The sequence below is a fragment of the Medicago truncatula genome, chromosome 7, assembly GCF_003473485.1.
Source record: "Medicago truncatula cultivar Jemalong A17 chromosome 7, MtrunA17r5.0-ANR, whole genome shotgun sequence".
Taxonomy (NCBI): domain Eukaryota; kingdom Viridiplantae; phylum Streptophyta; class Magnoliopsida; order Fabales; family Fabaceae; genus Medicago; species Medicago truncatula.
The window spans coordinates 4,225,640-4,248,035 of NC_053048.1; the positions used below are offsets into that span (position 1 = coordinate 4,225,640).

The 22,396-nt window shown below is 32.9% G+C and overlaps 3 protein-coding genes across 3 annotated transcripts; all 3 read right to left on the minus strand.

Moving 5' to 3' along the window:
• Positions 1–296: 296 nt before the first annotated feature.
• Positions 297–3,404, minus strand: LOC25497513 (glycine-rich RNA-binding protein 1). Its single transcript, XM_013592115.3, has 5 exons — positions 3,268–3,404; positions 2,728–2,872; positions 2,585–2,653; positions 1,702–1,808; positions 297–944 (listed from the first exon to the last, which is right to left on the minus strand). Exons 2-5 carry the CDS (start codon positions 2,861–2,863, stop codon positions 495–497), a joined length of 762 nt encoding a protein of 253 aa, XP_013447569.1. The 5' UTR covers positions 2,864–2,872; positions 3,268–3,404; the 3' UTR covers positions 297–494.
• A 2,011-nt stretch (positions 3,405–5,415) lies between these two features.
• LOC25497514 (glycine-rich RNA-binding protein 3, mitochondrial) lies at positions 5,416–8,745 on the minus strand. Its single transcript, XM_013592116.3, has 5 exons — positions 8,708–8,745; positions 7,534–7,678; positions 7,391–7,459; positions 6,509–6,615; positions 5,416–5,748 (listed from the first exon to the last, which is right to left on the minus strand). The coding sequence occupies exons 2-5, from the start codon at positions 7,667–7,669 to the stop codon at positions 5,614–5,616; spliced, it is 447 nt and encodes a 148-aa protein (XP_013447570.1). The 5' UTR covers positions 7,670–7,678; positions 8,708–8,745; the 3' UTR covers positions 5,416–5,613.
• Positions 8,746–19,127: 10,382 nt separating this feature from the next.
• On the minus strand, positions 19,128–22,007 carry LOC25497516 (exocyst complex component EXO70E2). Its single transcript, XM_024770425.2, has 2 exons — positions 21,802–22,007; positions 19,128–21,688 (listed from the first exon to the last, which is right to left on the minus strand). Exon 2 carries the CDS (start codon positions 21,357–21,359, stop codon positions 19,326–19,328), a length of 2,034 nt encoding a protein of 677 aa, XP_024626193.1. The 5' UTR covers positions 21,360–21,688; positions 21,802–22,007; the 3' UTR covers positions 19,128–19,325.
• Between the last annotated feature and the right edge of the window lie 389 nt (positions 22,008–22,396).

Consider the following 22,396-nt stretch of genomic DNA (forward strand, 5'->3'; position numbering starts at 1 on the left):
TCCCTTCAAAACATGTGAGATATTTACAAGCTAAGTAGCTGCTTTAAAACGGTCAACTCTTATGCCAACTTGACCTTAACCATTATGGTAAAACCAAAGCATCCCTTATTTTTAACCTCTACCCTGTCAAATGCAGATACTAATCAACACCAAATAAAATAATTGTCACATCAGAGTGATCTTCTATTCCTCTAGGAGTGAGGGATAACACTATCTCAAATAGATTGTTGCTCAATTCTCAAAACATTAATGTCACATTACTGACTATAAATAATAAAGTCGGTTTTTGTATCAAATGGTTGAAAAAGTAAATCATTATAAATGTAATAGCAAACAATCCTAGAAAGCTCTTATTTTTACATCAGTCATTGAGCTGACAAACTATCAAATTGAAGCCAAACAACGAAGTTCTGAAAACACATTTGATTATATCATCAATCCTCAATTTACTTGCTCTACGCAAGGAATTCCTTCATGATGAAAATACACTCACCTCATCTACGGGTCTCAGCATAGTCATCAGATTGATCATTGTTCTCTGGCACATGGTTGTTTTCTAACGGCTCACCGAATTCATTCTTACCAGCGTCATATCCCAAATTAGAGTTGCTGCTGAATTCACCACCAGCAGCAGAAGTAGTACCGACATGGCCACCAGTATAGCTGTCTGGGGCACCACCACTTGCATAGCTTCCACTACTGTTATAATCATTGCGACCATATGTACTACCACCACCACCACCGTAGTTTCCGCCACCATAATTTCCGCCACCATAATTTCCGCCACCACCACCATAATTTCCACCACCACCACTATAGCCACCACCACCACCATAGCCACCGCCGCCGCCATAGCCACCGCCGCCACCATAACCACCGCCACCAAACCCAGGACGCGCCCTTTCTGTAGCATAGTTCACTCGTACTGTCCGACCATCAAGTTCCTGTGACAACCAACATAATTTAGATGCTACAAGAAACATTGCCAACATCGAGTTTTGCAAAGAGCAGCAAAATGAGTCAATTGAAATAAACAGTAACAATTACTAGTTGACAGTGAAAGACAACTGCCATATAAAAAAAATTGTACAAATATAAGTTGGTAAAATGTTTTACAAAATCCTATCCCTCTGTGCCACAATAATTGTCACATCATCACAAAATTATTACTACTCTCTAACCGATACTATATGCATCATTCCCAGGTCATTATATTTCAATTTGCATTTATGATAAAGGTGAATACACCAATGCTTAACAAGGATAATTTGGTAAAAATAATATTCTCTATCTTTCATTAATAGTTTTTCCTTGAATTTGTGAAACAAGCAAGTATGCAAATTATTATAGGATGGAGGTATATCTTTTTGGGCTTTTGAAATCTAATTCCCATTTTGAAAGAATTTGCATGGTTTCTCTAATATCATCCTTTTTAAATATATTCTTCAAGAAATCTAAAAAATGTAAAAACAGATTATGTAGAACAAAGAATCATTAACAAAGAGAATACCTTAGGATATTACAGCCACATGTGCATTTATTATTCCTATCTTATCTTGGCTAAATAAATGCAATTGCTTCCTCCAAGTATGAACAAAAGGTGTTTTACTATTTCATAAATGAGGTAGTAAGTCATGCTTGCCATGTGAATTGGTGAATTTTAGAATTTAAAGATGATATCATCACGAAAACTGATAATACCTTGTTATCCATGGCCTGCAGGGCAGAGGATGCTTCCTCGCTCGTTGCGAAAGTTATGAAGCCAAAACCTCGGGACCTTCCTGTATCACGATCCATGATAATCTTTGCTGGAAGAACATTAAAAATGACAGGTTTCAGTGCAGAAATCAATAATCCCCATATCATGAAATACATATGCTTATCACAGCCACCTTTTCTATATGACTATTAGTCTATTACTTTCAATGAAAATTTTCTTTTACCAAAACAAAGTAACCGCTCTATCAAATCATACATAAAAGGCATAGTTGCACTTTTGGTCCTCCAAATATCACAGTTGAGCGATTTTGCCCTCCCTCCCCCACTTTATTTTGAGCAATTTTAGTCCCTTGTGTTTTTCCCTGTGATTTGGTAGTCTCCCTCCAAATTGACACTGATGAGGCATCATTTATTGCCGTGGCATACAACTCTAATAGACAACCGGACTTTTCTTTAAAATTAAATATTAAAAACGCCAAAAATCAACCCTTACAGGTGAGAGCGAATGAAACCTCTAATTAGGATTTCAAACTTTTTGGTGGTTTTTGGCGTTTTTAATATTAAATTTTAAAGAAAAGTCACACTAACTATGAAAGTTGGATGTCAGTAAATGAGGTCGCCTTAGTGCAAATTTGGGACGGGGACTATCAAATCATAAAGGGCCAGAATCACACGATCACGATACTCTGGGGGCGCCAAAAGTCTAATAAAGTTTATATAAAATAAGCATCATACTGGTTTGCTTTTGCTTTAGGTCAGAATATTAGATTCGGAGACAGTTTACAAGTGGAAACTCATGTTTTATTTCATATTAACACCTGATATGATGAAAAAATGGTAGATTGCAAGTCAGAAAGAAAATTACCATCAAGAACATCTCCATAGCGAGAAAAAGCTTCTCGGAGACCAGTTTCATCAGTGCTATATGAAACACCTGCATTGCAATTGAAATTTGAAAAATTATAGTCACATTTCATTTTTAAAATTTAACATGATAGACAAACATACCTCCAATAAAAAGCTTTGCAGATGACATGGATCTAATTGCTTGAAATAACGAAGGAGTAGACATAGATAAATCATGATTGATGTGCTTGACAGCAGAATTCTGGAGTAACTTTCCCATTTTACCGAAGAACGCCATTGCTCAAACCTTGAAAACATCAAACCTCGGAAAATTAGTATCGCTTAAACAATATATCCATCCAACTCTATTCATTGATTTCTAATAAACCACAAACTTGTAAGCAAAAAAACATCTAAGAAAAAAAGCAGTAACATTAACATCACTCAAAAATCAAATCTCAGAAAAATTTCAGTTAATTTCTATCATTTTGATTCTCTTTCTCTAACACCCAGTTGAATTCTGTACAATAAAAATCAAATCTTTCACAATATTAAGCTAACCTAGGTCAAAAATACTGAAAAAAAATATAACTAATAGAAACCCACTTAACAGGTAAATAAGAACAAGAAGAAATAAACAGTGAAATCAGAATTGAAAAATGGGTAGTGAAAAAGTTGTGATCTTGAGATCTTAGTGCTTACCTTGAAAAGCGATTATGGCTGCTCCTGAAATCGAAACGAAACAATGAAATGAAATGAAAGTTCTTAAACCCTAATATTTTGTTTTTCTAGGGCTTTGGAGCTTGCCACGTGGCGGCTTATGTGATGTCTTGATGCTTCTGCATCAACCGTTTATATTTGAGTGATCAATGTGGTTAAGAAACTTCAAAAACCCCCTTAATTTTTAAGAAATTTCAAAAAACCCTCTAAAATTGTAAAATGTTAATCAATTACCCCTCCGTTTGTTTTGGTTGTTAAATGACTTTTTTTTTTTTTTTTACTTTCTTCATCTTTAATCCTTCCACTTTTTTCATCATCTTCATCAATATTCATCAAAAATTCATAAATAAGAAACAACAATCATTAACATCATCATCATCATCTCATTACTACACCTCCACCACCATCAACAACAATAACACCACCTAAGTTAAAGTTATAAATTTAAAGTTGTTTTCTCAAAGGTATTAAAGCTGAATGCAAAGGACATGTTAACTCATAACTTCACAATTTTCATGGAAAGTTTATTTTTTGAAGTTACCATATTTTAAATTAGGAGTATTTTTTAAATTAGAGTTGGAATGTGACCCGAGTCCAATGTTGTTAGATATAGAAGCAGATTCAATTTTTGCATAAATAGCATAATTAGTTCTTTAAATTAGCACATTTATAATTAGTTGTGGATGTATAGTAATGAGATGATGATGATGATGATATTGTTAATGGTTGTTGTTTCTTAAAAAAAAAAATCTGGAATTTTTTATGAATATTGATGAAGATGATGAAAAAAGTGGAAGGAAGAAGATGAAGAAAGCAAAAAAGAAAAATTAAAAAATAACAGCCAAAACAAACGGAGGGGGTAATTGACTAACGTTTGACAATTTCAAGGTTTTTTTTTAAGTTTCTTAAAAATCAGGAGGATTTTTGACGAAAGTTACAATTTCAGGGGGCTTTTTGCCTATTCACTCGTTTATATTTTCTCAGTCCCCACTTTTTTTTATTGATTGATTTACATTTGCAAAGTAAATATATGGGTGTCTCATCTCGTCTTTGGCTCTCTCTCATGTTTTCCATCATGTTGATCTTAATCGCTCATCAAACAATAAATATTGTTAACCTCATGTGGTAAATCAAAATGAGTGGATGAGATTGCACACGATCATTTAGCAAATTGACATCAATCCATATTGACTTCTTTATCGTGGAGTGAAATTTATATTGCGCTGATAATGAATTGTGGTTATGTTTGTAAGTAATTGTTAAAGATGTTGATTTGCATGAGCCTGATTTCAATTATGATTTCTCAAATTCTTCATATTTAAAGTATGTAAGTACAATCACCATACTAGGTAAATGATGAGGGTGGTTCTAGAAGCATTACGACTCCTTTTTCGCTTGATAAATTGTATTAAAAAATAATAATTTTAGGATAAATTTAAGGCATTAATTGCACTTTTTGTCTCCTAAATTTTACAATTATGCGATTTTGACCCCTCAAATTTAAAATGTGCCATTTTAGCCCCTCAAGTTTACCTATTTTTTATTTTGATGCCCCACATACATTTTGGCACTCGTGTGGCTAATTTCAATGATGTGGCATGCCTCAAGTGCAACATGGCCATTCCATTTCTCGTGAATTTTGTGGTTTGCAACCTAATTATGAAGACAATATACATGTTTTGCTCCAATGTCCTCTTGCAGTGTAGGTTTTGAGAGCGATCAATGTGGTTAAATTGAAATGGCAATGGTTGTTCGAATACCGATAATAGTGTGCAGCAACAACCAAATGGTGGGGTGGGGGGAGGGGGTATTTGCAATCGAGACAATAACTGGGGTTGTGCTTGTGAGGACTCTGGTTTTCATTTGTGTTTATTTGATATTCGAGAAGCATTGAAGTAAGTTGAGTAATATTGATTTTGTGCTTGATTCAAACAAAGTGGTGGATTGCTTTCACCCAGGTAGTAGATACATCAGAAAATTTAGGACTATTACAAATTATTGTAATTTGCATTTTTAAAACTCTTATGCCGAGTTCAGTCTGAGACAGGCAAATGAGATCGCTCACGTTAGTGCGGATAGCCGCGTCTTTAGCTAGCTCTCATGCCTTTATTGATCTGCCACATGTATTTGCGATTTGATATATAATGAAATGCTACAAGCATGTATCCCTAATTAAATAAAATTCCAATTTAAAGATGAAACCAAAAAGTAGTTCCAATTTTATTTCTACATAATATAACATCACACCTAAAAAAGAAAGTAATGCTTCTACTCAATAAATGGTTTGTTATTTTCCAATTATAAAGCATACATAATAAATTTTCAAGGTCAGCAGTGGCCACCACCATACTCACCACCACCACCACTATAGCCACCACCGTCTCCACCATAGCCACCACCACCATACCCAGAGCGTGGCCTTTCTTGAGCATAGTTCACTCGTACTGTCCGACCATGAAGTTCCTGTGACAACATAATTTTAGATGCTACAAGAAACATTGCCAACATTTTTAGTTTTGCAAAGAGCAGCAACATGAGTCAATTGAATGAAACAAACAGCAACAATTAGTTGATGGTAAAATTCTAATACATCTGCCTTATAAAAATGTATCGTCATTCTTTGATTGTTAATTATATAAAGGTATAAATATTAGTTGGCAAAATGTTTTACTAAATCTTACTCTCTCTCTCCTACAATAAGTGTCACATTTTCAAAATAACTACAACCCTCTGACTAATATTATGTGCATTATTCCCAAGTCATCATTATATTTTTTGCATTCATGATAATGGTGAATATGCCAATGCTTAACGATGATAATTTCGTAAAATTACCATTCTTTCTTTCACTAATAGTTTTTCTTTAATTTGTGTCAAAGAAACAAGTATGCCATTTTGGATTTGCATGGTTTCACTAATATTCTCCTTTTTTAATATAGTCTTGAAGAGATTTAAAAAAAGTAAAAACAAATTATTTAACAAAGAATCATTAACAAAAAGAATACTGTAATGCAGGTAACAAGGATATTAGTATATTATAGCCACATATGCATTTATTATTTATATCTTATATCTTGGCTAAATAACTGCAATTGCTTCCTTCAAGTATGAACAAAAGGTGCTTTACTATTTTATAGTTTATATATAATATGAGGCTTTATGTCATGTGAATTGGTGAATTTTAGAATTTAGCAAGATGAATCATCACAAAAACTGACAATACCTGGTTATCCATGGCCTGAAGGGCAGCAGATGCTTCCTCGCTTGTTGCAAAAGTTACGAAGCCAAATCCTTTGGACCTGCCTTGTTCACGGTCTATGATAACTCTTGCTGGAAGAACATTAGAAACAAAAGTTTCAGTGCAGAAATCAATAATCCCTATGTTATGAAATGCATATGCTTATCACGACTATCAATTTTATGTGACCTTTACTTTCAATGAAAATTATCTTTTATATCAAAAGAAAGTAACCACTCTATCAAATTATATATAAAAGACTTAATTGCACTTTTGGTCTCCCAATTATCAGGATTGTGCTATTTACGCCCCCCACTTTTTTTTAGTGATTTTAGCCCCTTATGTTTTCCCCTATGTGATTTGCCAGTCCTCCAAAATTTTCGTTAGAAGGCATCATTTATTGATCTGACATCCAATTCACATAGGCCTTTCTTAAAAATTAAATATAAAAAAATGCTAAAAATCAACCCATATAGGTGAGAGTGAATGAACTCTCTAATTATGATTTCAAACTTTTGGTGTTTTTTTGGCGTTTTTAATATTTAGTTTTAAAGAAAAGCCACACTAACTATAAGAGTTGGATGCAAATGATATCCTGTCAGCGGAAATTATTTGGTACGGGGAATACCAAATCATAAAGGGTAATAATCGATCAAAAAATAATGAGACAAAATCGCACAATCGCGATAATTCGGGGGGGCAAATATGCAATAAAGCCTATATAAAATGAACATCATACTTGTTTGTTGTAGCTCACTATGTTAGATTTAGAGAGAATTTACAGGCGGAAGCTCTTGTTTATTTGATTTTACCTCTACCTGAAATGATGAATAACTAGTAGATAGTGAGAGTCAGAAAGAAAATTACCATCAAGAACATCTCCATAGCGAGCAAAACTTTCTCGGAGACCCGCATCATCAGTGCTATACGAAATACCTACATTACTATTGAAAATTAGAAAATTATAGCTACATTCCATTTAGACAATTCAACATGATAAACTAATGTACCTCCAACATAAAGCTTTGCAGATGACATGGATCTAATTGCTTGGAATGCCAAAGGAGTAGACATAGATAAATCATGATTTATGTGCTGGATTGCAGAATTCTTGAGTAACTTTCCCATTTTACCAAAGAACGCCATTGCTCAAACCTTAAAAGCATCAAACCACAGAAAATTAGCATCAGTAAAATGATATACCCATTATGCTTGGCTAAGTACAAATATTCCATCGGAAGTTCCATTGTTCATCAAAATTTTATCAGATGCAAACGAAATCTAATTTCACATTAGCAGCATAATAAGCAATTATATGTATCCCTGCTGCTTTCCTGTTATACAGATCATCACCTTCAAGTCCCGTTTCAATATACCGAAAAAATTGAAGAATAACAAGTGACAATGTGTAGTGTAAATTTGTCAAACACAGTACAGGGCTGTGCATGCAATGACAAACAATTATTTTCAGCTTCATAACATTATGTGCTTTTACAAGCATTATAACAAGCGATTCAATCCCAATTAAAACTGTAAACATGTAATTGATTTTTGTACCAAACAAAGTTAACTGCGTATATATTACTAGTACCAAAACTTCTAATTGAAGTTGTGTCAGGTGTCTGACACATGTCATTGTCTGACACCAACACGACATTGACACATGAGATTACATTCACACCGACACAACTAATAATTTGAAAAAATCACATAATTCAGTATAATTACAAGTGTCGGTGTCGTCGTATCGACTGGGACACGCCTAATCCGAGGAGTGTCCGGGCTTCATAGCACAAGACTGACGCATGAGATTACATTCAATTATGTCATCTTTTCAAACACTAACATTTTATCAAAAGAAGACACAACATATAAACAATAACATTAAAATAAACAATACTCAAATCTCAAACGCAAAATTTCCAGATTATTTCTTTTATTTTGATTCACTTTCTCGAACACCCAATTGAATTTTGCACAAAACAGCAAGCTTAGAGCATTAAAATTCAAATCTTGCACAATATTAAGCACGTCAATGTCAAAATACTGAAAATACACAACTACTCGAAACCCAATAAACAGGTAAAAACGAAGAAATAAACAAAAGCCAAAGAAGCTGAATGGGAAAACAGTGAAATCAGAATGGAAATGGGAAAATGGGTAGTGAAAAAGTTGTGATCTTACCTTGAAAAATCGCTTGTGGCTGCTTCTGAAATCGAAACTGTAACGCCCTCTCTAATTATTTGATTATTTTAAATGAGTTTAGAATATACTTATATGATTTGTGTAATTTATATGATTTACTTTGATAAGTGATATTTTGTTATGATATATGTTATATATTTATTAATATAATATATATGTTATTTGATTTAGAAATATATATATATATATATATATATATATATATGTTATTTGATTTAGAAATATAATATATGTTATTTGGTTCAGAAATATATATGATTCGTCATAGAAATATGTATGATTTGTTGTAGAAATATATGTCATTTGCTATGGAGATATAAATGATTTGTTATGGAAATATATATGTTATAGAGATATATTTGTTATTTATTATTGTTATAGAAATATTTTATATATATATATGTATATATTAGAATAGAATATTAATATTTGGATTTAAGAGAAAAATAAGTAGGTTAAAGATTTATATAAATAGGAGAGACCTAGTTTAGAAAAACATAACATACGTACGACTGCTTTTGGAGAAAAGGGAGAAAAGCCAAGAGAAGAGGGAGAGACCTAGAGGGGCTGCGATTTCCTGATTATAAGGTAAGGGTGAGACTAACTTTGCAATTCTATTAAGTATGTGAATCAATGGTTAAGTTTAACATGGATTAGGATGAGTTTAAGAAGAATCGGAAATTAGGTCAAATTGATAGAATTGATGATTAAACGGTGGAAACTTGTTAAAAAGATGTAGAAACTGTCCTTAGACCTTAGATAATGATTTAGATGAATTATGGAATTGAAATTAGGCTTAAAACCTTGAGAAAGGATTGAATTGGAGAAAACGAAAACTAGGTCAAAACCTTAGAATTGATGATCAAACGGTGAGAATTGGTTTAATTGATGTAGAAAGTGTTCCTAGACCTTAGATAATGTTTAGGACGAACTTTGGAATCAAAAACAAGCTTAGAACCATGTGAATCGTCGAGTTTTTATGAAAATAGAAAGCATGGCCGTAGCGACATTCATCGCTCGCCACGGCGAGCTATGAACCTCGCCTCGCGAGTGATGATCTTCATCGCTCGCCTCGCGAGCGTTTCTGGCATCGCTCGCCACGGCGAACAACCCTTCCTCGCCTCGCGAGCTCAGGCAGAGAACATGTTATATTTTGTGTTTCGACCTTTTTAGTTGGACCTTGGATGCCTTAGAGCGCCTGAACATACCTAGTATTGATTAGGATTGAATGTAGGATCAGATTGAACCCAGAACAACACTAGTTTGGGAGATGAGTGGTACTCGCCATGGCGAGTAAGAACTCTTGCCTCGCAAGCACATCCAGAATTGAGTGCTTTTGAGGAATTTGAGACCTGAGTCGTTTGAATGGATTAGGAATGGAACTTTAGGTACTAATGAGACCTATCTAAGATGTTAACTGTTATTTGTGAAGCTATATTGAAATGCTAAGTGTTTATAATGTGATTTATTGATTGATTGCATTACTTGAATTATTATTGAATGATCAGGAAGTTGTTGAAAATGAATTGGTATTAAGCTGTTGATATGATCTGATTATGCTGCTATTGTTATTTAACTAAGTTGCATGAGTTGTTGTTGATTATCATTTGATATTGTTATATCCTGAGATGTTCATGTGTCGCCTATGTTGTTGTTGTTGTTGATTATGTGAAATATTTATATGCCTTATGTGGAAGATGTTTGATGTTTAAGTTGTTGATGCTTCACATTAATATTGTTATGTTGTGAATTGAAATTGATATATTGATATCTCTCTATTGTTGTGTGATTTGACTGTGCTACTGCTGTTATTTAACTAAGTGCATGATGTCTATATATATATTATGAAATGATGACGTTTAGCTCCAAATTATTGGATGCATGATGATATGTTGATTACGATGATTACGGTGTTTTGTTGTTAAGACTCCATGCATAGCATTTCATTGAGCTTTGTCCTCACTACGATTAGGAGCTTTGTCCTCCGCACGTTTTAGGAGCTTTGTCCTCCGCACGATAAAAGTATATTAATACTTATGATGACGATTGGTACCACATGCATATAAGTGTCTAAGTTGCATTGTCGCATATGTCGAGTCAAGGTCGTTGTTGATGAATTATCATCCATGAGTTTGTCGAGTTGTGTTCTACCCATGTGTTGTTAAAGAAGTACCTACGAAGATTATACGATGTGAATTATATGATGTTGACCAGAATATTGCTATGTTGTTTAACATGTTGATTATGATATTGTTATGTTGCTACGTTGTTTAAGATATTGATTATGATATTGTTACGTTGCTATGTTGTTTAAGATAATGATTATGATATTGTTAAGTTGTTATGATGTTGTGTATAATTGTTACTATTAAGTGATGAATATGTTGTTCTATATATGATTAATATTATTAAGTGAATATTATGTTATGTTATTGATGATGATCGAATGTTGTGATTACTTGGTAATTGTTTATCAAAGATGCTATGATGTTTAAGATGATATTGTTTAAGATGTTTATGTTGAAGATTTATGATGTTAATTTTGGTGTTAGTATGTGTTGATTATATTTTCATAAGATGATGAATACGTTGTTACTATATTAATACAAGAAGATGAATATGTTGTTGTTATATTATTATATTATGAAGAGATGATGTATATATAATTATTATTATTATTAAGTGAATATCATGCTATGTTGTTGTTATATTATTATATTATGACGAGATGATGTATATATAATTATTATTATTATTAAGTGAATATCATGTTACGTTGTTGTTATATTATTATAAGAAGATGTTTATGCTATGATGTAGATAATTATTACTATTAATAAGAGATGATTATAATGTGTTGTTTTAAAGTTATTAGTGATGATGATTACATGATGATATCTATGAGTTGTTAAGTGTACTTGATGATGTTTATGTTAAATTGATAAGTTGTCTTTTATTAATGAATTGATAATGAGATGTTTGATGAATAATTATTATTATGAATTAATGATGTTGTTATGTTGTATATGAATTAGAATTAAGATGTTGTTATGCTATATATGAACTATGACTATGATGTGATGATCTATGTTTGTTACGATTTGGTTAATATGTGTTATATGATGATATTTATAATGTGATGAATATAAAGTAAATGATAATTAGAGGTTAGTTGGATTATTAAGAGTTATACATTAAGAAGTATTATTGCTAATAGATGAAGTTATTTGTGTTGTTAAATATAATTATTGAATTATATGCTTGATATTATTGTTTTGTGAAATCTCACCCCTTCTGCTTGAAAATGTTGCTCTTCGTATGAGTAACTTGCAGGTATTAATGATTAGTAGGAGTGGTGGCTCAAGTGTCTTTAGGTGCTCTGATACGTAACGGGATGGGAACTTTGTTATTGCTTTCTATTCCTTACGTATTGTTTTTGAAGAATTATGACTATGTTTTTAGAATGGATTTTTATGACATAATTGTAAAGATGCTTTAGTGCCAAAGACTGTTTTGATTATTGAATAATTTCCGCTGCGAAGTATTAAAGACTTTTTAGTTATTGAATTTTAAAGGATAAATAGTTATTTATACAGTTTATGATTTTAAGAAAAGAATGTGACATTCCGTTTAGGTGAATTACTCTGATTAAATAAATGAAATTTTCACGTTGGGAAAACGGGGTATTGCAGAAACAATGAAATGAAATGAAAGTGCTTAAACTCTTAAACCCTTGTGTTTAATATTAGGGTTTTGGAAGTTGACACGTGGTGGCTTTTTGATGTCTTAATGTTTTTGAATCAACCGTTCAGATTTTCTCAATGTATTCACTTTTTTTAATTTTTTATTTTTATTGTAGTTTTTATTTAAATTATAAATGAGTGAATAAGCAAATTTTTAGCATTCACAATTGAAACTTTCTTCATTTGACTGTCCAAAATCATCCATAACTATGAGTATTTCACCTCTATTTAATGCACAATAGTCTTGTTAATGAGTGTTTTGAGTTTTGTTGACAAATGTTTTCAAATATTTTTTAAGGATTTTAAATTAAAAAGTTTTTTCTTCAAAAATTTAAATACTATATAATTTACAATGAATTGTAAATTATTGAATAAACACCTTAAATAGTGTTTTGGATGAATACGTTGGCATTTCCCTCAACATAAAGCCTAAATAAACACTTCTATTTGTAATGTTGTTGTCGAATTAGAGATTTAGCCAATGTATACGATGATAGTTCTCTACAATGATTCCTTTTCTTCAAGTGATTAACGTTGAGGAAAAGGAACTTTATCCCTCAACAACGAGTTATTTAGTTGCTCTAGCAAAGCATTAAGTATAATTGTTTGAGTTTTTTGTTACTATACTAAGAAACACATGTAAATAAAAATAAATGGACAAAATACACCATGATGAATATCTATGGACAAATTTATTCATACTAGACAAAATGGCATGACTTATAGTGTTTAACCTTGCTTGACTACTTACACATGTAATATATTGGTTTTCCCTCATTGATAGGGTGCATGGTACCCCATCTTCGATTGACAACTTCATTTTCCTCATCATAATTAGTTGACAAGATTTAAAGCGTGCAACCTCCCTTAAAACATGTTTCCATGCTCATTGTTCTCTGTAATTAGTGGCACTATAAATAGGGAATGTTTGGTGAGTGCCTCATTGTCCAGTTCTACCAAGATTTAACTAGGTGTGATGTCTTCAAGACCTACATATTCTTCAGTATATCTGAGACAGAATAGGTTGGCCCTTATTTGGTTGTAAATTGTAATAACGGTCGGCTAACTTTTTATCAACCAAAAGAAAACTCGCATATCCTTAAATAACATGTCTTTCGATTTTGGCTAACATAATATTTATTATATATACTAGCGAAAAGACGAGCACTCACGTGTCCGTCTTTCCGCTCTTTTTATTGAGTTAACATTTATTTCAATTCCAACTTGAATTCGCCATCAAATATATACTAACTGAAATTAAAACATCATGAAATTATGTTCGCCATCAAATAAAAATCATCCAAACAAATATTTCAATTCAATTCCAACTTGAATTCCCCAAATTCCAACTCACCATCCAATCTGAGTGATGAAATGAGATGATGACGAGAGAAAGTGAATGACTTAAGAAGTATTTTATGCTTGACTTTAATTTTGGGCATAATCATAAGTGTGTGAGGAGAGTTATTATTAGTAAAATTGGGAGTGGAGTTACCAACGGTTCGGTTCATAGGTTCCTTGGATCTCAAAATGAAAACCGAGAACCGAACCAAACAAGGTTGGTTTAGATTGGTTAGGTTCGGTTTTGAACCAAACCAAACAAAGTCGGATTCTTCTTCGGTTTGGTACGGTTTGGACTTTCGGTTTCATTGGTTTTGTCCGAACCACTTACACCCCTAATAATAATTTTTTTTTGCTAAGCAGAGAGACAGACAGACATCAGGAGGCAACACCGACATCCCAACTAGGTTGGCATCCCGGGACGCCTCCGTCTTATGCCTACCAATCTCTAAATTTTATTAAAAAAAGGAAAAAAAATATATATATACAAGGAGAGGAGGGACTAGGCCAAAACCCTCAACGAAAAAACAAAGGAAACAATAAAAATAAAGCCTACATAAATCTATAATTGGATGAGCCAATTCTGTCTCGATGGTCGAAATGCAACTCTGCATGAAGCGTGTCTAACCAAACAGAACCCTGAATATCATGACCCTCGGATATTCAAATATAACATCATTGGGAAGATGGAGGAAGACCATCCTTTGCACGGGTCTGATAATGCGGCTTTCCGAGGACTTGCTTTTTCATATTTAGCTGCTGCTTTTTTGAGAGAACTTGCGTAAATCCTTCCTTTGCGGCCTGTTGATCGTATTCTTTGATTCTGGCCCATAAATCCAAGTCATTATGTACGTTCTTGCTAGTGTGTGGTTGAGAAGTAATTGTCACATGTGAAGCATCATGGCTAGAATTCGTTGCGTGGTGGGATGTTAGTGCTACTGAAGGAGTAACCTGTTCCAAATCAAAAGCGTTGGTATCTAACTCGTCATCATGTTCAACAGATTGCACGTCACCGTGCGCTTCAGCAGTAATCTCTTCAAGCACATGTGTTGAATTGTGAGGCTGTCGATCATTGCGAACTGCAGAAGCATCAATTTGTACCTCAATTGTGAAAGGTACATCATTTACATCCTTGTCAACCTGCCGTGATGCAGCCAACGGCATTGTGTCATCTGACATTTCCTTGCTCTGAATTGCAACATCTGTAGCATGTGTCGATACCTCATTGTCTTCATGATGTTGAACTGCCAAGTCTTGAGATTCTGTTTGTGTAACCGGTTGCTACGTGGGAACAATCAATCATATATTAAGATATTTCAGACATTAATATATAAAATGATAATATAACAGAAATAATTCCTTTAAAAAAGTAAAATAACATTGCAAGAGCTTTTTACATTGTCATTTTGCATTCATTGAAGTATTTAATATATTGAATTAGTTATATGTGTCTAAAATTATTTTTTCCTCTGACAAACGTAGTTCCAATTTGTTTATACATAATAATTTTACACCTAAAAAAGAAAGAGATATACTAGAAGAAAAGCCCCTATTCCTAACAAAATTAAGTGAATATACTTATTGCATATTTGGTTTATCTCATACATTTCTAAAGTTTTTTTTTTGTTGAGGGGATACATTTCAAAAGTTGTTATTATTGAATAAAAATGACAAGAAATAAAATCTTACTCAAATAATGGTTTGTGATTTTTCAAATATAAAACGTACACACTTTAAAGTGGTGGCATACATAATTAATTCTCTCAATGTTTCTAAAAAAAAATAAAATTCTTTCAATGTTCAACATTTCAGATTCTTCAAAAAAAAAATGTTCAACATTTCAGATCAGCCGCAAAGTTGAATTGTTTGCGTAAAGAAATAAAGTCGGAATGGTATAACTAGAAAGAATGTCTAGAAATCTACCAAAAAAAAAAAAGAATGTTTAGAACCTTCTTAAAAAAAAAAATGTCTAAATAATTTTGGTCACATATCAAATATTGTACACCTAATTGAGGAAAAAATAATTTATGTACCTAATTTTTTTTTTATTTTCTTATTTTTTTTATAAAAGATAGTGGATTTCTAGACATTTATTTTTGGGTCAACTTAAGAGAAACAGCTACATCACAAGAGTCTTATCTTCATACAACATTCATGACCACTTAGCAAACAAATGATACAATGCTAATTTGGCAATTGACATACATAGATAATAAGATGTAAACTATTTTATAAACAAAAGCTAAGATTAGGAAAGTGCAAAAGGCTATTCAGGAATGACTCTGTTTGGTTTCATCTAATTTTATATTTGATTTCTTTATTTTTGATTGCAGGAATGAGATTTTAAATAACATTAGTAAGCACGATATTAGTGGTCATATCATAAATTGGAAGACAATTTTCACGACCACTTGTTGGTTCATGGGGACGTAGAGAAACAGTTATTTTTGTGGAGAATTTTCAACAACCAAATAAAATGCCTTGCCGATCCAAAATTTTGCTTGAAAGATGGACTTGTGTTCGAACTAACCGCCTCATCACAATATTCAAATGAAGGAGACTATTTACATAGGTTGGAAGAACTTCCCTGAAGGCTGGATTAAACTCAATAGTGATGGTGTTTACAAAGGAAGTGGGGAATATTCAGGATGTGGTGATCTCTTCCACAACTATGAAGTGAGATGGTTAAAAGGCTACATTCGGAAAATTAGAGTGCGTGATGCACTTCATGTTGAAATATAGTGCATGTATCTTTTGGTTTGGTGATGGCTTGAAGAGAGCGCATTCTACTACTCATTATTGAAAGTGATAATAAAATCTTGATTGGTTACAAAAAAACTACAAGTTTAGTGGATCAATTCACATGTTGGTATAACGCATTCGCAAACTCTTGGCTTTGGATTGGCGAATCAGGTTTCGTTATTCTTTGAGGGAGGGTAATAAGTGTGTTAATTGGTTTGATAATTTTACATTTTCTCTAGACTCCTTTAATTGTATCAGAATGGAGAATCCACCTAATGAGCTCTATAAATTTCTTTTTGATGACATCTTTAGAACTTCTATGTCTAAGAATATACAGCTAGTTTTCTAATTTTCTTTTGGGTTGTTGACCTTCTTTTATACCAAACAAGGAAAGTCCAAAAGGCACACCTCCATGCCATTTTTAATAAACTCAATTGGAAATAGAGAATATTATTCTTAACTGTATTTTTTTTATCATTAATAAATAATAATTTATTAAACTCTATTCTTTTAAGGTACAAAGTCATATTTTTTCTTCTTCAAAAAGAAGCCATATTTTAACCAATAAACTAACACCTTATGTACTCCATGTTAGGCTAACCACAAACCTTAACAATTTACATTTATGTAATATAGTATAGACTATTAACAAAGAAATTAATAATTTGAACCCATATCACAGCTAGACAATCAGCAAATGGAATATCCAAACATCTCTCCTGAACCCTCTTTGACGTAACATGTCAAAATGGTCCAATTAATTTAAAGCCAACCAATTAAGACCTTAAACATTTTACATTTGTTAATAATTCAAAAACACCTTTTTTTCATTCAACATTTTCTAGAGAAAAAAGAGAAAATATTTGCTAATTAATGCAATCTCTTTGTGCACGACCCGTACCAATCAATTAATATCCACCTTTTTGGTAGTTATGGTAGGGACAAAGGGTCTTTATTCCTATCTACATAATTCACATGGCTTGACAAAAAATAGTTGGGTCCATATTCAATAACCCATTAAATTTATTCACCACTTATGCCGGTGTAACTAGACATGTACTCCTCCCATATGACCTTCCAAAGTTTTCAAGTTGCTCAAGGAAGTGTCTCTTTCATTTGATAGAGTTACACTTATGCAGTTGTTATTACACAACTTGTCTCATATTAAGACTTTTAAAAGGAGATCGGTGCATTAAAGCTCTCATATATATATAAGGTTTAGAGAGAGTTCTTGCCATTTTGATTTTACATAAGAGGTTGCTTTCATGACTTAAACATGTGATCTTTAAGTTACGTGACAACAATTTTATCGTTGCGCCAAGGCTCCCCATTTCATATTAACACGTTTGTTTGCCTCGCAACAAAAATAACAGGATAATTGGTCGATAAACTAGCCTTTAAAAGATCAAATTATAGCGAATAATTTATAAATTAGTAGTTGAAATCAATCAAACTAATCATTTTCATAATAAATGTGCACAACTCAGATGTGACTTTTAATTTGAGACGGAGGAAATAATAATTTTGTATGAGAACTCGGAAGCAATCATGTTTAAAAAGTTAAATTTACAACTTTTCAAGACAATATTTTTCTGTTCGCTTCCTTAAACAATGTCTTAAAAGTACTATTCAACATTTTTGCTTAAAAATCTAGTTCATAATAAAAAAAAAAAAACATTTTCCTTAAAAATATTAAACGTCACTTTTTTCTTTCAATAAGGGAGTATTTTAAACATGAGAATGAAATCCCAATTCATTGAATTTCGCAGGTCGTTTGGTGAATGCATCTGACATGAAAATCTCTAAGTTGACTTCAAAATTTTTGTTTCCAGACAATTTCATCAACCTATAGGTCAAAGTAAAAATATCTTCTAGCCTTTGCAAAATTAATTTCATAGTATTTCTAGATTTTGACTATAAAATTTATTTCTTTGAGGACCATTTATGAAGTCCAATTATTTGACTTAGTTTATGGTCAAATAACTCCAATATACTGTACGGTCTATAGATTAAACTTGAAGTCCTGAACAAGTTAAATCCCTCCTCAGGCATATTAATGCAGAACCATAAAGTCAGAAAGAGAGCTTGTGAAAATAAGCTGAAAAAAACTTATTGGCATGTCATAAGTTGTTTCCATAAAATCTCCCAAACATACACACAAATGCTTATGTTAGTAGATAAACTCAAATATGTCGATCCAAGAGAGTTTATAGAAATATGCTGAAAACAACTTATTGACATGCCATAAGCTGTTTCCAAAAGCTCTCAAACACAGTCTTACAAGTTTTTTTTTTTTTTTTTTTTTTTTTTTTGTCTTAGATGAAGTGGTAAACCATTGAAATTAAACTCACACAGCTGAGAGGTCCCGAGTTCGAACCCGGGTCACGACATCCGGCCTTGCAATTTCGACATTTTCCAGTTGTACTATGACATCTAGACGTCTTACAAGTGTTTTTATCAGTATATATACTGAAATTAATAAATAAATCCAAGTGGGCCTTGAGGCATACAATTATCTACATTTATTTTTTACACTTTTTTGCATGCCTTGGACACAAACATTGCAAAGAAAAAAGCAACAAATAATCACATCTATTTTGATTCAGATTAAAATAATCTAAAGAATACATTGCAAAAAAGGAAGTATAACTCTGATAATCTTCCAATCATTACATACATATAATGCACACTAAGTGAAACAAGAAGGTTTTTGACCAAATACAAAAGCCATTGTTAGATAAAAATGGATTATTCTTACTTATCTACTATTATCATCTCCTAATAGGATTTTGCAACAACTTTTGAGAACCTTCAAAGAAATCCAAAAGATAATTTTCTAAATCATCAGCAGTGTATCTAATATGTTTATCACTCACATGACTATTATTCCTTCCAACAAATGTCCTATAAGCTTGAATCACTTTAACCGATATAGAAATTCGCAAATCTTCACGAAGCTGAACATCTGGAATCGACCAAGCTGTTTGAATCCTGTAAATATCCTCGAAGCCGAGGTAGAAGCTTCGTAACTTCTCTTTTAGAAGAGTTTTTGAGACAGAATTCGAACCGGGAGCGTGAATTCCTTCATCCTTAAGAAAGTTGAGAATGGAACTCCAACTAGCTCTCTCGTATTTCATGGCGTGCTGCTGAAACTTCCAGTTGTGTTTTCGGATCCATTCGTCTCCGAATATGATCCTAAGTTCAGACCCTTTAACCTTTTCAGCCATGTAATGTAGGTTGTTCATTAAGAACAAGTGCTGCAATGAAGTCTCTTTGTATAACTTTGATTTCTCCTCGAGATTGTTCTCCAAGACTGAAGCAAATGATAGGAATTGCCGCGCCATTGAGGGAAATCTACCAGGAGATGCTTGGCTTCTGTTATCATCTTCGGTACCCGGACTCGTATCAGGTGACGATGAAATGGAATCCTCTTCTTCTTGATCTTTCAGAAGATGATTCAGCGCTTCGCTGTAATCGGTAAGAGTCCGAAGATAATTCATAACATATCTCGCCAATGGATGTATCCCTCCACCAACTAAAGGTGTTGTTGACGGATTCAAATCAACAGCATTTTTGAATTCAAGAAATGTTTTCTTCACACAATCTCCCAATCTGTTCAGAACCTCGTGGCATTCAAAGTGAACCGAGGAACCAACCTCGTCCGAATACAAAGCATTGATGTCAGGCATAAGGTCTGCAAGAACTTCATACATGTCTAGAATTCGAATCAATTTCTCAGGTTGGTGAGGACCAATAGACATAGCTTCACCAAAATTCAGAAGCTGCAAAATTGAAGCTTTCGATGCATCGACAAAACAAGCTTGACTAACAGGCTCGCCTTCTCCGAAAATCTGGTCACTAAGCCACCTTTCACTTGCAAGATACACCCTAACAAAGATTTTCAAAGCCCAAATCCATCTTTTGATCTTTGAAACCAAAGTACCCCATTCCATTTTCAAGACATCTTCAATACTTAGCCTTTCCATTTCAAGAATGAACAAACACTCATCTAAGGCCTCCCTTCTAACAATGGTATAAGCTTGTGAACATTCCTGAGCATAATTTGAAGCGAAAAGCAAGTTTGCGATACACCTGAGATCGGGAATCACGGCCGGATGAACCAAATCAATGACATGCTCCTCAGTGGCTCGACTGACACTATCTCTTCGAAGTGATTCCTCAAATGAATCATCACCAAAAGAGACAAAAGAATTCCCATCAACAGCATCTTCCTCGCTCGATCGAAACGAGACATACTCAGGTTCAAAAGGTTGCCTATTCTGGATAAGCAGGTTGCTAAACTCTTCTTCAAGCCGTGTCATAGCCGTCTGAAGAACACTATAAGCCCTTTGCAAAAACTCATACTCTTGATCTTCTTTATTCAAATGCATACCTTCCAACTTCTCGATCAATATGCGCACATCATTAGCAGCATTCAAATACTCAGACGTTTCTTCAGGTCCCAAATCCCAAATCATTGATTGATCTTCCTCCCATTTCATTATTTTCTCCTGAATCAAACCAAGTCGTTGTTCAATAACACCAACACCCTCTTCCTCCTCCTCGTTCACCTCGTCCTCCTTATCGATATCATTCTCCTTTTCTCTCCCTATCTTCCCCTCTTCCTTCTCACTTTGTATGTTCATGGAAGACAACTTTGATCCAAGATCAGCCAGAATCTTCTTTTCATCATTTGTAAGACTGTTCTTTGACCCTAAAGCCATCACAATATGTCTTGCTGCAGCAATTAAATTCTCCTCTCTTTCTAACTCAGGAATCACTTGCCTAGATTCCTCAACAGCCATTGAGAATCAAATTCTTCAAAAACAACAATAATCACTAAAATCACTTCAATTTCAAACCTTTTTCACCTCTCCCAAAAAAAAAAAACACAACAATCACCAAAACAACTTCAAATTCTAACCTTTTTCACTTCTTCAAAAAACAAAATCACTAAAACAACTTCAAAATACAAACTTTTTTCACCTTCAAAATCAATTCCAGCACTTCATTCACCACAACAATTCACAAAACGACCCAGAAACACTAATCACTACAACAAGCTTAACAAAACCCACCAGTCAAATCCAAGAACAAAAACATCAAAAGGGTATGAAGAAAAACCTTATTATACCTGCATCAAACAAAAAAAAAAAATCATTTTTTTACATATCCAAAAAAGCCCAATTCAAGAAAACACTAAATAAACAAAAATATTGCAAACCCAGATGAGAAATTAACACATACCTTCCTGAAAATCAGGAACAAGTTGAATGAAAAAAAACAAGAGTTGAATTGAATCTTCTGCAAGATCTGCAAGGACAACATATGCAAGCAAAAATAGCACTGTACGGTGCTTTTTTGACTTTTTGTAACAAAGATAAAAGTGTTGCTGTTTTTGTGTTGTGTGTTGTGTTTATGTTTGTGTTAGAATGGTAAAATGAGGAAAAAAACAAAGTTTTTGGAGTTTTTAAAAGGGGAAAAATTTAAATAATAATTAAAAAAATGGAAATAAATAAAATAATGTCGTGGCTGCGATTTCTATGACCAATCTCAAATTTGTCTATGGCTTGCAACTTGTTTCAAACTATATATACCCTTCAAAAAATTGAATATCTCGTATTGGTCCTTGATTTCTTGATTGATTTTTTTATATTATATATGTTGTGTGTGTATTGAGTTTAAGAAGAATGAGAAAAGAAATTAGTCAAAATAGTTTGAACATTCCAATGTTTTAGTTAAATTTAAGCTTTATTTATTATGCATGGTAGGTTATATTTTTTGATGTGTTAAAATTGATTTTAATAGTGTAAAATTTGTTTGGACATAGTTTGTATGTTTT

What these genes read in the sequence shown, in the direction of transcription:
- LOC25497514 (XM_013592116.3), bottom strand. Translation starts at nt 7,669, where the DNA reads ATGGCGTTCTTTGGTAAAATGGGAAAGTTACTCAAGAATTCTGCAATC. An exon ending in TGCAAAGCTTTATGTTGGAG is followed by an intron (nt 7,460 to 7,533) that starts GTACATTAGTTT and finishes ATAGTAATGTAG; the next exon opens with GTATTTCGTATAGCACTGAT. An exon ending in TTCAGGCCATGGATAACCAG is followed by an intron (nt 5,749 to 6,508) that starts GTATTGTCAGTT and finishes ATGTTGTCACAG; the next exon opens with GAACTTCATGGTCGGACAGT.
- LOC25497513 (XM_013592115.3), bottom strand. Translation starts at nt 2,863, where the DNA reads ATGGCGTTCTTCGGTAAAATGGGAAAGTTACTCCAGAATTCTGCTGTC. An exon ending in TGCAAAGCTTTTTATTGGAG is followed by an intron (nt 2,654 to 2,727) that starts GTATGTTTGTCT and finishes ATTGCAATGCAG; the next exon opens with GTGTTTCATATAGCACTGAT. An exon ending in CTATGGAGATGTTCTTGATG is followed by an intron (nt 1,809 to 2,584) that starts GTAATTTTCTTT and finishes ATGTTCTTCCAG; the next exon opens with CAAAGATTATCATGGATCGT.
- LOC25497516 (XM_024770425.2), bottom strand. Translation starts at nt 21,359, where the DNA reads ATGGCTGTTGAGGAATCTAGGCAAGTGATTCCTGAGTTAGAAAGAGAG.